The sequence below is a fragment of the Myotis davidii genome, unplaced genomic scaffold, assembly GCF_000327345.1.
Source record: "Myotis davidii unplaced genomic scaffold, ASM32734v1 scaffold120, whole genome shotgun sequence".
NCBI lineage: Eukaryota > Metazoa > Chordata > Mammalia > Chiroptera > Vespertilionidae > Myotis > Myotis davidii.
Window position 1 is genome coordinate 7,037,986 of NW_006294778.1, and position 15,154 is coordinate 7,053,139.

The following is a 15,154-nucleotide window of genomic DNA, read 5'->3' on the forward strand; positions in this document are numbered from 1 at the left end:
GATCGCCCCCTGCCAGACAGTCCAGTTTCTCCCCGTGTGAGTCCTGGGTCCCCAGAGACTTCCCGGAACCGGAGATCAGAGCCGATGGGAGCTTGTGACTCCCTCTGGATTCAAAAAGACAGCCGCGTCCTCAGGTGCCAGCCCTTTTCTGTGCGCGAGCCCCCTACCTCTGCGCTTTACTTCTGCAGCTTCTCTTGCTCTCAGTGTGCTTTTCTTTCCTTCTAGTTGTAGAATTTACAGTCAGCCAGGCTTCCTGTGGTTCTGGATGCTGTCCGTATTGTTTTTCTGAGGTATTATTCAATTGTTGTGTGCGGCAGCGATTTCCCGGTGTTTATCTATGCCGCCATCTTAGTTTCTCCAAGAATACTCTTTAATATGTGAAAACTTTGACGAATATCTGGTCATTTGAAAGTTCTGTGGAAAACCTATTTTGTTTATATTTGTTTTAAAACATACTAATCATTGGATATAACTATTTGTTATATTAGTACAAATAGAATAACAAAGGAAATTGAATCTTTGGTCATTGGGGATTTCTGATGATCTCAGAGCATTCATTCTGGGCAAGATTTCTCACATAAAAAATTAAAAAATATTGACAAGTAGGTATAGGAGATGAGATTGTGTGTATGTTACAATAAGACCGAAGATGCCTGGTAGGCATGGCTCAGTGGTTGAGCATCTACCTCTGAGCCAGGAGGTCATGGTACAATTTCTCAGTCAGGACACCTGCCTGGGTTGTAGGCCCAATCCCCAGTGGGGGCTGCGCAGAAGGCAGCCAGTAAATGCTTCCCTCTCATCATTGATTTCAATCTCTCTCTCCCTCTCCCCGCCTCTCTGAAATCAATACAAATATATTAAAGACCAAGGATCTATAAATTGCCTTTTTTGAATAAATATGTAATTAATTATTTAAAACTTTTTTGAGACATCCTTAAAGGTACTTAGAACTCTTGCATTTTGCAGAACAGCCTTAAGTTAACACAGGCCCTCTTTTTAAGTCCCAGGATCATCAAAGAGAAACGAGAGGAGGGCAGTGCAAAAAGCTGGAATTAGCTCACCGATTGAGCTTTTAAACATCAAGGTTTATTTAAAGTAAGCCTTTAATTGGAAGTTTTGGGTCTGGCCTATTTATAGTGTTTAAAACGTATGTGTATGTTCTATGAATATATGGATATGTGCCTAGAGGCTCTGGTAATAGGTGCAGTCAGATATATTTATATACAAATGCTAAATTTCTATTCTACACCTCCTTGTTTTAAAAAAAAGTCTATCCGCTTCCATTCTGTTTAGGAAATGAGAAATACATTGGAGATATTTTTTTCATACTAATATAATGAATTCCTTGTTTTTCTGGTAATGGGCAACTGAGATAGTATAGGTAAATGAAACCTATCGACCCTGAATCTATTTTAGTTATGAATATCAATATCTTTCCTTCCTAAATATTTATGAGGTCTCATAACATACAGGAAATTTAAAAAATAATTTGAGTTAATTTACAGTATTTTCTCTCTTTTTTTTTTTTCTATCCTGTGCCAGAGGTATTCTGGAGCAACCTAGTGTTCAAGTCTGCTTTAAAGGAAACTTGCCTTTCCCCACAAGACACCACTGCTTTCACGGAGATATCTCATCATCCATGCATTTCACTTATGGTGGGAGCCTTTGACTGTTAGCCTATCATGTGAATACCATTTCCCTTAGGTTTTCTTTTATACCTATTTGAATTTCTCCCTCTTCTTTATCCACCACTGTATCTCCATTCATCCAAATTCCTTTGTTTCTTCCTGAGACTGTAAAAACAGACAATGAACCTGACTCCCTGCCGCCAACTTGTTCACTGTTTCCCTTCCAGCTGTCACTAGAGCCCTCATGACCTGATCTTGTCAGAAACATGCTTAGTATCTCTGTGATAATCCTCTAGCTCCAAGTTGCCTATAGAATCAAGACTAAACTTCTTGACATGTTATAAGGCTCTTCACAGCCCAGAGCAAACCTAGGCTTTTCTCTTCTTGTATTTTATTGTCTTTTTTGTATTTCCTTGAAGAATTACGTGATAATTTTGACTCTTCAAATAATTTAGAGGTGAATAATGTATTTTTGCATGCATTTTTCTATGTTAATGCAACTCTTTCTCATCTGTACAGTGAGAATAAGAATAGTATCTGTTAAACCTATAAATTCATGCTGACCAATGTCATCCCTATCAGTTTAATTAAAAAAAGGATAGTATCTGTTTTATAGTTGTATGGATATAAATGACTTAATACACATACATAAAACATTTAGGATATTAACATACACAATATTCTGCAATTTGCTTTTTTTAAAAAAATCTTTAACTGAGAATATGTGTGTGTGTATGTGTGTGTGTGTGTGTGTGTGAGAGAGAGAGGGAGAGAAGAGAGAGAAACATCGATTGGTTGCCTCCTGTATGCACCCCGACCAGGGATTGAACCCTCAACCGACGTATGTACCCAATGTACCCAGCTACCTGGCCAGAGCTCTGATTCATTTTAAAGTTAAGCTTGGTATGTGGCAAGGTAGGAATCAAGACTCTTTTTATTTATTTTGGCCTAAGGATATGCATTTGTTCCAGAACAATTTTTTGCTAATTCGTTTCTTTAATGAATTGCCATTGCACCTTTGTAAAAAATCAATTGCATATATGTGTGAAAGTCTAAATTGACTTTCTGTTCCTTCATTCAGTCTTTCCTCCAATACCAAGCTATCTGTCTTGTTTACTAGAGATTTATTATAGCCTTAAAATCAGGTAGTGTTCATTTGGGACAACATTGATGGACCCAGGGGGTATTATGCTAAGAAAATAAGTCAGAAAGAGAAAGAAAAAGACCATGTCTTTTCACTTGTATGTGGAATGTAAAGAACAAAAGAAATGAACAAACAGAAACAGACTCATAGATACAGAGAACTGAGAGTTGCCGGATTGGAGGGTGATGCCACATGAAAAAGGTGGAGGGATTAAGAAGCTACGAAAAAGCCATGGAGATGTAAAGTACAGCATAGGGAATGTACTCAATAATATTGTAATAACTATATACGTTGCCAGGTGGGTACTAGACCTATCAGGAGGATCACTCAATAAATTATATAATTGTCTAACCACTCTGCTGTACATCTGAAACAAATATGAAATAATATGGAATGTCAACTATAATTGAAAAAGAAAAAAAGTATCCTTTTAATTACATTTTGAATAAGTACATTCTGTTCATTTTTGTCATCCCGCCTTAGTTTAATTCAGTTATGATCTCTCATCGGGAACAGCTGTTTATTTCTCAGAGAAGCCTGTGTGCTCTCTGGTACTTCAGGTATCTTACTGCTTTGTAATTGTGAGTTTATATGTCTAGATCCTGTTCTTGTGAAGAAGGACCTTAAGTGATGATTTTCTGCTCTCAGTGCCTAAGTTTAATATGTAACATGCAGTTGGGGTACAATCAATATTTTGCGAGTACATGAATTAGCTTGTTATTAGATGTTAGTTTGGATGGCTTTAATATCATCGCGAGCATTAGATAAAGCCATTTTTTGGTCTGCTGTTGGAAAAGTGTCTTTCAATGCCTTATTTACTCAATAGCTAAAAATAGTTTCTGTAACTTCAGTGATCAAGGTTACAATGGGCTCTTTTGTATAGTTACATGTTATCTCCAGGATATTCTTCCCATAATGCAAAAGTAATCCTAAAAGTGACATAAATCAGTGCCATCTCAGAATAGTGTGTTAAACGGCAGGTGTCATAAATCTTTAGTCTTTAGTCTAATATGGTAGCTGATGGTAAATTGCTTCCAATATTTGAGTAATGGTATCAAGTAATAGGGAAATGTTGGATCCAGATATTTAAAAAAATATATTTTTATTAATTTTAGAGAGGAAGGGAGAGGGAGAGAGAGAAACATCAATGATGAGAGAGAATCACTGATCCGCTGCCTCCTGCACGCCCCCTACTGGGGATTGAGCCTATAACTCGGGCAGGAGCCCTTGACCGGAATCGAACCTGGGACCCTTCAGCCTGCAGGCTGACGCTCTGTCCACTGAGCCAAACCAGCTAGGGCGGATCCAGATTTTGGCAGAGGGCCTGCATTTGCTAATAATTTCTGGAGGTAGTTATATTCCCTAATAATTTCCTTGAATCAAATAAATGAAGTTACTGATCTGAGGGGGGTGTATGAAAGATGGCAATCATTTTTCACATGACTAGACTTTTCATGTGCCACAGGCTGCTGGCTGTGGGACCATCCTTCTGTTTTCTAAAGCACGATTCTGCTTAACCGCTAACTCTGCGCTTCTGCTCTATTTGCAGCATCTGGCGAGGCCCCAATGTGAACTGCACAGACAGCTCGGGTTACACTGCTTTACACCATGCGGCCTTAAATGGACATAAGTAAGTGCCACTTATTCAGACTGGAATCCTTGTGTATTTCGTTACAGGTGATGGAGTTAATTATGTCTGACGATAGCTGTCTCATGTTGCCATGAGTCCCCTGGGCTTACAGAAACTCAGAGAGGCATCAGGTAGCAACACCTACACGTTGAACTTGGTAGGAATGTTGCTGAGGATGATTATGTGCAGAGTGTGAACGTAGAGGCCTGCTCTAAACTAGTCAGATGTCACACAGGGAGAAAATGAAAGAAGTGGCAGGACATGCTAGTCATGTGTAGCTTTGGGGAGGGAATGGGATTAAACCACCTAATAACACCACCCTACCGTTTTTGGTGTCTTCACCTAACATGGAATTATTCACAAGGAGCGAAATCTTAATAGATTCTTGCTGTTATGAGCCACAGACACTTACACAAACCACTCCAAAAACCTTCTAATTTAGCTAACGTGCCTTTTCTTTGTCATTCATGATGGTCTTTCTGGTTTTAAACTTGTGTAACCTATGGAATTATGCTTCAAAGAATGTGATAGTGTACAGTATGAAGAGCAAAAGAATGTGTAACCATAGCAACCATTTCATTCCCAGTGTTTTAGCGAGGTAACCTCCTGGGTTAGTGACAGTCAAAGTGTGAGGCATTCTCCGAATGATTCAGATGAAAAGTGACACTTTTCATGTGCCTCTTCCTCCTGTCTCTTTTTCCTTTGTTCTCCTGATCCAGGTTGGTCTTCCCAAGTCTGGATAATTTCATTTCACTTTTTTTTTTTTAAGTGTGTGTGTGTGTGTATTTAATTGATTTCAGAGAGGAAAGGAGAAGCAGAGAAAGATAGAAAATTCCATGATGAGAGAGAATCATTGATTGACTGCCTCCTGCACACCCCACCCTGGGGATTGAACTCGCAACCCAGGCATGTGCCCTGACTGGGCCATACATCAATGTTCAACCACTGAGCCATGCCACCCAGGCTCACTTTAGTTTATTAAAGCTGGTAATTACTGCCTTAAAATTCTACTTACTTTTTGCTTTCCCACTTTTTTTTTTTTTAACTTTGAATTGAGACACAAGAGACTTAGTCATATTTGATCACATTTTATGGCCTTAAAGTTCTCACACAGGAAACGTACCATTTTTAAAAATTATGTTTCACTATACCTTTTATTTATTTAAAAATTATTGCATAAATCTAACATTCTCTTTGGAGAGCCCTGTGAAGTACATAAAATATCATAAACTTAATGTCTCATCACTTGGATTCTTAGTATCAGTATTTCCAAATTATATATGTTTTTCATCCACTCCCTATTTTATGTCATCTAACTTAGAACTGTTTTATTTTGCCAGGTCTTTCTCAACTATATTGCTGTCCTTCTGTAGAGTGGAATATGTGTCCAGATACTTACGATCTGGATCTTTTCAAGGAATTGCTATTTATTTTTCTTTGTGCCATATACAATATGGCTCGTCAGGAATGAAGCCAGATTAAATCAGCCCAAAGTGCTCAATGCTGACGGCCTCTCGGGCCATCTTAGGTTTAGATTTTGGGAAGTTCTAGTTGGGAACACCAGCTAACAAATAACTGACCTAAGATCTGAGGCCTGACCATGTGACCTATTCTCCTTTTTTCCTTTTATCTCAGCTTGCCAGTATAAGCACCTCTCAAAAGAATGTTGTCCCCAAATGGATTAGCATTCACACCCCTCCTTGATTTTCTGTGTTTAGTAAATGTTAATGATGTATCCATAATGGCCTATGAAATTCTAATCATTGAGATATATTGCTCAATATAATTGCTCAATATATTGCTCAATATAAAAATTCAATGCATAATTTTTAGTTACTGTTAGCAATGTACAAAGTGAAGCTAATTTAAGTGCATTGAATAGCATTTATTAAGATCATCATAAAGAGATATCTAGGTATTTTTTAAGACCTCTAATTGCAGATATTCTCTGAGAATTATATATCTTTGCTTTGTTTATCTGAAGATCTCATTGACCTTTTTAACATTTTCTAGAGAGATTTTACTCAGTGTCATTCTATAGGCATTGGAAAAAAGCAGGAAATTTCTAATCCTGTCTTCCCATCTCCGTTAGTTATGTGACCTTGAGCCATTTAATTAACCTCTCTAGGCCTCAGTTTAATATACTGGGTATCTTTCCTTGTTTCTTCCAATTATAATATTTTGTGGTATATTATTTTCGTATTATTTGTGGATCAGTTATGCTGCTACAACTCTAAAATTTGGATTTTCATCTAAAGTATAAGATTGCCCTATTTTAAATTATTTAAATTACCCATGGACTTTTAAAAGTGGAGATCATTTATTTCACCTTACCCTCCTCACTTCCCTCATTTATAGATGGAGAAATAAGGCCATTCTGGATAAGTGACTGAGTGGCCACTTAGATATTAAGGTGGGGTTGTGTTTAGAGCCTAAGTGTTGTAGTTTAAAGTGTATGATTTTACCAACACTCTACAGTATCTCCCTTTTTTGTGCACACACACATCAGTTTCCTAAACTCTCGCTGGCTTTTCTCTGTCACATTGTGTGTTTCTGGGCTGCCTCCCATTATCATCAACTAGGGTGTTCACATGGAATGCTAATTTTACTATTGTCTTAAGACATTTGAAGGAGAAAAAAATGTCAGAGCCAGAGAAGGTTTTTCTTTCCTTTGCCTTTGCTGTTCTCACTTAGCATAGGTAATGAACTATTGATTGTGTTTATTCTTTCCAAGCAAGCCTTAGCAGTCAGCATGGAAACACATCATTTCCACGTGGGTGGCTATTGTTGTAGCCATCAGCACTAGAAGGTTTCCATAAACATTGTGATTTTTAGGCTGAAGTTTATGGAATCATGGAGCTAGAAATAATGTTACAGGGTCCTGTAGTTATTTTATTTTTGCTTTGAATGCAGGCTTTTTTCCTACTCCCAACATATAATCTAAGGACTTCTTACTGCATACTAAGCCCGTTTCCTCTTATTTTGTATGCTATATTGGTAGCGGTTGTTTATCAACACTAGTTAATCCACAAGTGGAGCAGCATTTTGTACCTGAAATACATTATTTTATAATGGACAGTTCATCTCGACTTAGCCAGATTAGGACACAATAGAAAATATACTCTGTTGATGATTTCTTGGGGTATTTGTAGTTGAAGATTAGAAAATTATTGCTTCAAATGATAGAAAAATCATGGTCAGTAGAACAAAATCCAGTAGCAACAATTATAGATAAATTATTTCAATAGATAGGCTATAGACCTAATTATTACTCTCTCTCTTTAAATATGGAAAATTCATTCTCTCTCTCATGTATTTTTACTACAAATTTGATTCTTTTAATTTACATAGTAATTAGCCAGTGTGGGGTGGAAGGCATTTTACTCTTATCATTCCATATTCTTCTGACTCATCTAGTAATCAAATCAACATGAGACAAATTATTAACAAGAGAAAATAACCAAATTTATTGCAGACATATGTATGGGAACCCCATATATGTGAGAGATTCAAAGACAGAAAGTTAAAATGAGGTATATGTGACATTTGAGCCAAGGATGAGGTAAGGTACCTGGGCCTTCAGAGGGGAGAAAGGTCACTGTCAGTATGATAAGAAGAGCAGATGTTCAGTAATTAGAAGTCTGCCCTGCCCTATATAGAGATAGGTCCTAAGTTATTTCTGGTAATACTTGTTATTACAGGCAAGGTCCCTAAGTTAAATTCTTTAAATTTGCCACCTTATTTCCATCAAGTAGAAGTAAAATCTTCAAGAAAGTCTGAAATGAACAGAACCGTCATGAATTTAAGAATTTCATTAGTTTTGTTAATACCATATCCATATGAAGATGATTTGCATTTATTTCAAAGTTCTTTTGACTGCCAATAAGCAAAGAGAGATGGAACAAACTAAATATTTTTGGTTAGCCCTAGCTGGTGTGGCTCAGTTGGTTGGGCATCATTTCATGCACCAAAAGGTTGCTAGTTCTATTCCTGGTCAGGGTACATGCCTAGGTTGCAGGCTAGATCTCCGGTAGGTGGCTTCAGGAGGCAGCCGATCCATGTTCTGCTATCACATTGATGTTTCTCTCTCTTTGTCCTTCTCCCTCTCTCTCTAAAAATCAATAAAAAAAAATCCTAAAAGAAAAAAAATCTTTGGTTATAATTTAATTATAGGAAAACTTGCTGTTGAGGTAAAAAAAATTTGAATTTTGAACCTTCCCAATTAGTTTAATTTTACTCCGACCATAAACTGAAACTTCTTAAAAAAAATTTCATATTAATTGGCAGTATATTTATAACTATCAGAAAATGATATAGTTGTGGAAATCAACACTTTTAGAATTCCTATTTTTACCCAAACTTATATATATTAGCCTCAAGCTGCAAAATGTTGCATTGCTTTGAATTGGATTATTATTAAATTTATTTTATATGTTGTTTAGCTCCTGGGAAATGGGATTATTTTTTCTCTGATCCCATCAATCATATTTACTTTAGAATTTTAAATAATTTCTTTTTTTTTTAAAATATATTTTATTGATTTTTTACAGAGAGGAAGGGAGAGAGATAGAGAGTTAGAAACATCGATGAGAGAGGAACATCGATCAGCTGCCTCCTGCACATCTACTGGGGATGTGCCCGCAACCCAGGTACATGCCCTTGACCGGAATCGAACCTGGGACCTTTCAGTCCGCAAGCCGATGCTCTATCCACTGAGCCAAACCGGTTTCGGCTTAAATAATTTCTTATATATTAGTGCTGCATATGAGAAAGAGTGCCATTTAATGTTGAAGATAAATAGGAATTACTTCTCTGCTTGCTATTCTATAGACTTGTTCATCAATATAACTCAATATTTTATACTAGGTAACCAAGCATAGTCAACCTATTTATTTGTTGATACCTCTAGAAGTTATAAGGTATAACTTAAAGAGATATTAAGAAAATACTTTTAAAAAAAGAGAAAATACCGATTTGATGGGATCCTGGTGTTAACTACTTTTTAAATTTAGATATTATAGAAAATATCTGAAATTTTTTTTATATATATTTTATTGTTTTTTTTTTACAGAGAGGAAGGGAGAGGGATAGAGAGTTAGAAACATCGATGAGAGAGAAACATCGATCAGCTGCCTCCTGCACACCCCCACTGGGGATGTGCCTGCAACCAAGGCACATGCCCTTGACCGGAATCGAATCTGGGACCCTTTAGTCCCTAGGCCAATGCTCTATCCACTGAGCCAAACCGGTCAGGGCCTGAAATTTAATTTGAATGAGTTTGGATGAAAAAGGCCTGTGTAGTACATACTAAATGTGACATACATGGATATATCAGAAAAAAGATTAATGACAATTTGTTGATTAATATTTTATGATTCAGTAAGGCACTTACTTGATTAGAGATATAACTTTATATTTCATAAACATATTTTCACATTAGAAATCTAAGCCAAGCCAGTTCATTAGCTGATATCTCTGAATAAGATGAAAAGATCAACTTAATAAAAATTAAAAATAAATGTAAATTAAAAAACAAATTTAATAAAGTGAGTAAGATTTTAAAAACATAAATAAAAATAACAGTATTTAATTAGATCTTATTGTTCACCAAAGGCCATTGCATACACATGCATATTACTCTTTTTTTGATTGAGATATTGGAAAGTGGTGCAGGGGTGGAAAAAGTTTTCCTTCTTTTCTTATAGTTTATTCGGCTGGTCTGATAATTAAGTTGATATAAGAAGGATTAACAGGCCCTGGCCAGTTTGGCTCAGTGGATAGAGCATTGGCCCACAGACTGAAGGATTGCAGGTTCAATTCTGGTCAAGGGCACGAACCTTGGTTGCAGATTCCATCCTTGGCCCTAGTTGAGGTACATGGCGGGGGTGGGGGGGGGGTGCGCGGGCAACCAATCGATGAGGGACTCTATCTCCCCCTCCTTTCCACTCTCTCTAAGAATCAATGGAAAATATCCTTGGGTGAGGATTAACGACAGCAATGACAAAAAAAGAAAAAAAAGAAAAGAGTAACAGGAGGAGAGAAAACAGAAATGTTATAACATGTATACTCCTGTATATACGGTAGGGACCCAGGAAAACTGAGTAACTCCCCCCAAAGCCACTACCTTAAATACCATTTCTAGCTAAAGACAAAAGATGTTGGGGCAGGGGAGTGAGGGAGGAAGCCAGTTCTGGGAGGTTATCAGAAAAAGCACAGTAAACAAGAGTATGGGGTTATCTGCAGATTTAGGTTACTGCCTTCCCCATTGATAAGAGTTTATGAAGATCGAGTCAGCTTTCTCCTGCTGGTACACAGAGGGAGATACCCTTACAAATAGACATTTCCCTGATCAATGTAACCATCTCTTACAACAGAGTAACCTCTCAGCTTTCAGAGCTCCCCCAAATCTTAAAAGTAATCAGCCTAACATTATCCTTGTGTCAAATAGGCATATTTTTGGGTGGTATATTCTGCTCTCCTTCACAAGTCCAGGCCACATTCTGGGCAATATTGTGTGTGTTTTTTTAATCATTTACTGTCATTTTGTATTGTGTCATGTTTATTTTTTTATGATGTGGGGGAAGAAGAAATTTTTATCTATCCTTATAGGTTCTTTCAGCTGGTCTAATCAAATTGACATGAGGCAGACTATTAACAAGAGAAAAACAACCAAATTTAATTATATACGTACGTATGGGAACCTCACATACTTGAGAGTCAGAGACCCCACACCATGAATTGTTCAGGGGGAGACAGGCAAAATGAGGTACAGATGACATCCTGAGCTAAGGAAGGCAGTTTGACACCTGAGGCTTCAGAACAAGAGGACATTCACAGATCCAATAAAAAACCAGATGTTCAGTAATTAGATATTTGTCCCGCCATACAGATAGGTCAAAAGAGGTTATCTCTGATAACTTATTATGGGCAGGGCCCCTAAGTTCATTTCTTCTAGGTAGTTGGGGTAAGGCGGTGGCGGTGGGTGGGGGATTTAGTTCAAAAAAATCCACATACCACAAAGGCACATTATTCTAAACCTTTACTGTGGGCTATCAGAATTCTAACTCCTATTCAAATTTCCTCTACCTTTTCTCATTTGTTACATTTAAAGCCTGGCTTTATGAAATATTTAAATGTAGGTCTTTATGCTACATTCATCCTCACCACTGGTGATTTGTTATATATGAGAAACAACTTTAGAATATGTTGTGATTGTCTGCACGTATTTGTTTATCTATCTAGGATTTCATTTAGTGAATTAATAGAATTTGCTTTTTAAATGCATCCAAATGAAAATATAGTTGCTCAGTTGTTTTTGATTGTTTGTTGCAAAGTTCTATGTAATTATACTAGTAATTATGAATTAATTCCGCCTGAGGTTGAGTATTGCAATTTAGAATTTTTACTTTGAAAACCTGGTGGGATTTAGTACAAAATCCTATAGGTAGGATATATTGAGTATGTACTGAAATTGCATCAATGATAGAACTTGTCGCATAAATGAATTTACCTCTTGAAACGATTTCTTAGACTTGAGAGGACAAAGCTCAATGAGTGCAGAAGTATGGACAATACATATTCAAAGTATATTGTGTGCTGTGGCTGAAAATGAATTAAACTCCCCACCCCCAACCTTGAGCTTGTACTGCAGCTAGACCTTAAAAGTCCCTTTCTTACTGTGCTGTCTGCTTTCTCTTGTACAGTCTATGTATCTTCAGTTACATATTGCAGTTCTCAATAGGAATGATACATAACTCCCTAAATGTCTGCTGATAGTATAATAACTTTTAAAAAAAAATAAGCAAGGAGTTTGCTTGAACCTCAGGTTTTTCTTTAGGTTAAATCTCAGGTATGGGCTATCTGGAAAGAACTACATTAAAAAAAACACGGGAAGAGGTATACTTTTAAATTATTTTACTTAGATCATTCGGTTAATGAAATTAGATAATTTTTCCCCCCCAAATGACTTCTGTTAAGTCGTTTCATTGGTTAGTCAACACTCTGTGTGAGTGTGTGTGGCAGTGGTGTTTTTTTCAGGTAAGTACAACAGCCAGATGATCAATAACCAGATTCTTAAACCCAATTTTACACCTCAGGACCTTGAATTATTATGCTAAATTGCCACCCAGCATCTACTATACTTTAATAATGATCTATTGAATAAAATCTGTGTTGTTCAGCACATTTTCTTTCCTGTTGTGTACTTTTCTTCTTCTTCTTTTTCTTCTTAGGGAAATAGTTCTCAAACTACTTCAATATGAGGCATCCACAAATGTAGCAGACAACAAGGGTTATTTCCCTATTCACCTGGCTGCCTGGAAAGGAGATGAGGAAATTGTGAAGATTCTTATTCATCATGGGCCATCGCATTCCCGAGTCAATGAACAGGTGCACTTGTCACATGTTTGCTCATGCTATACTTTTTTCTAGAGTTTTGAGAAGGCAAAGCCACAAGTGAAAACTTAAGTTATTTTAAAATGAGAATAAAAAGTGAATGTGAAAAAATTTGATTACTTCTGTTTTTACCCTGCCAAAGACTTTTCCACTACTGAATTTCCTGAAGGGAAATTTGAAAATTTCTTTGGCATTTGTATACAGTACATAGGCACTAATTTGGGCATTTTTAAAGATATTTGTTAACAAGAAAACCCCACCTAAGGGAAGTAGTTGTGATATTTTTGCCTGCCTTATATAAGCATCGATTTTATAGCTCTTGAATATTTAAAGGTAGAACGGAATTCACATTTATAATGGGAATTAGAGCTTTTCTTAGTAAACATTTAAATGCTAGGGAAGTAATGATAACTATCATTTGTATAGTGCTTTACCTTTTACACAGCAGCTTTACAGTAAGTGCCTTTTGCGAATCAAAGTACAATGTATAGAGTTGCTAGTCACAAATTAAGTTAAAATTTTTCTATATACGTAAATATATACATATGCCTAGAGTAAGATGAGTAAAACACCAACAGCAGTTGATACCACAGGTAAAGTCATAATATTTGCAAGTGCATAATATTCATATTACTCAAAACAGACATATTAAAGGAGGAAGGCCATTGTCAGTATTCTAAATAAATAAGACCACACATTCCAGAAAGCAGAATAAAGTCCCCTAAAACAGTATGATAACAAACATCTTAGCTCTGCATGCCCCCTACTGTTCCCATTTTGTAAAACAATATTTGAAAACCAGCATGCAGTCCAACAATTGAATTTCAACCATGGCATTAAGCTGCAGGTTGGCAGCTTTCCAACATCAATGCAAGTAGGTTACTCTAGGGCAGGCACATCTAATAAAGTATAATTAGCATATTGTTCAAATAGATACAGACCTTGCAGGCCCTTGGATGAAATTCAGACTAAAGAGTAAAAAGTAACACTATCACTAGCTATAAAGAGCAAAAGGAAGAAAAAAAGTTTATTTTTCCAAAATACAATAGGAAGAACTAATCAAGAAAAATGTTTTATTAATTGGAAATGTCTTATTAACACTTACCACAATAAAAATGTCTGTGTTTACAGGTTAAAAATGCAGAATATTTTTTATGAGAGTAAACATATACATCTGATCTTAAAAAAAAGGCAGATATGGCTCAGTGTATCATACTAAAAGGAAATGTATGAGAACGTTGTTCTGTTCTTCAGAAAACCAGAAGTTAAAAGATCATTTGTGGTATGAGCCATCTGGTGGTTATTCTGAATAATTGTCTGAATGCCCCAAAGCAAACCTGAAATAAGATGGAAAAATAATCCAAGGTTAAACAAGAGGATATTAGTTTTTACAAACAAAATATTTTTTAAATGTCATGAAAATAAGAAAAAACACACACCTAGAATTCATTTATATTTGAAACTTGACAATTTTAAATGGGGTATGACTGCCATGGTATGTTTTAAAGAGAAACACTTGTTTTGTGTGATGTTGAACAGTTCAATTAAAATATAAAAAAAGTCTTTCCCAAGGAGATTCTTTTTTCACTTCTATACTTTGTGTTTTGGTTTCTATTTGGTTTCATATTAGGGCACCAATATGTCTTCATTCTCTTATATGGAAAATAAAATGAAACTTAATTTGGGAGACCTCTCTGTAAGTCTTTCATTGTCAAAAATTTACTGATTTGTGGGGGACGCCAGTCAAGATAGCAGACTAAGTGGATGCTGTGCTCTCCTTCTCCCATGACCACATCAAATTTACAGCTAAATTACAGAACAGCCAACCTGGTGAACCATCTGAGGACTAGCTGAACCGAAGTCCTAAACTAAGCATATAAAGAAGAATCCACACCTGGCCAGTGTGGCTCAGGAGTTGAGCTTTGACCCATGAACCAGGAGGTCAGGGCTTGATTCCCAGTCAGGGCACATACCTGGCTTGCAGGCTCGATCCCCAATAGGGAATGCAGGAGGCAGCCGATCAATGATTCTCTCTCATCATTGATGTTTCTATCTTGCTCTCCCTCCCCCGCTCAGAAATCAAAAAACATATACTTTTTTTTTTTTTTTAAAAAAGAAGTTGTGTTGAGGTAGCATCAATGAACTTAAAAAAAAAAAAGAATTGACGAACTCATTTGTCTTTTGGAAAGCCAGGCTATTGAAAGTGTGTTATAATTGTTATTAATCTCTCTCATTAACAAATGTCATGGAGGCGCGATGCACAGTGCAGATCACACTGAAACACCGACCATCTGGGCCCAGCAGGGCCGCTGACTAACATGGCTAAATCATTTATCACTCTTGGAAATTGGAATAAAT

General features: G+C 36.5%; 1 protein-coding gene across 1 annotated transcript in view; it reads left to right on the top strand.

Moving 5' to 3' along the window:
- The window catches only part of LOC102759493 (ankyrin repeat and sterile alpha motif domain-containing protein 1B), a 553,884-nt gene that overhangs the window by 91,634 nt on the left and 447,096 nt on the right, over window positions 1–15,154 (top strand). The window contains exons 2-3 of the mRNA XM_015567586.1: window positions 4,322–4,402; window positions 12,634–12,790. Of these exons, the coding sequence (XP_015423072.1) occupies window positions 4,322–4,402; window positions 12,634–12,790 (238 nt within the window). The remainder of the gene's footprint in view (window positions 1–4,321; window positions 4,403–12,633; window positions 12,791–15,154) is intronic.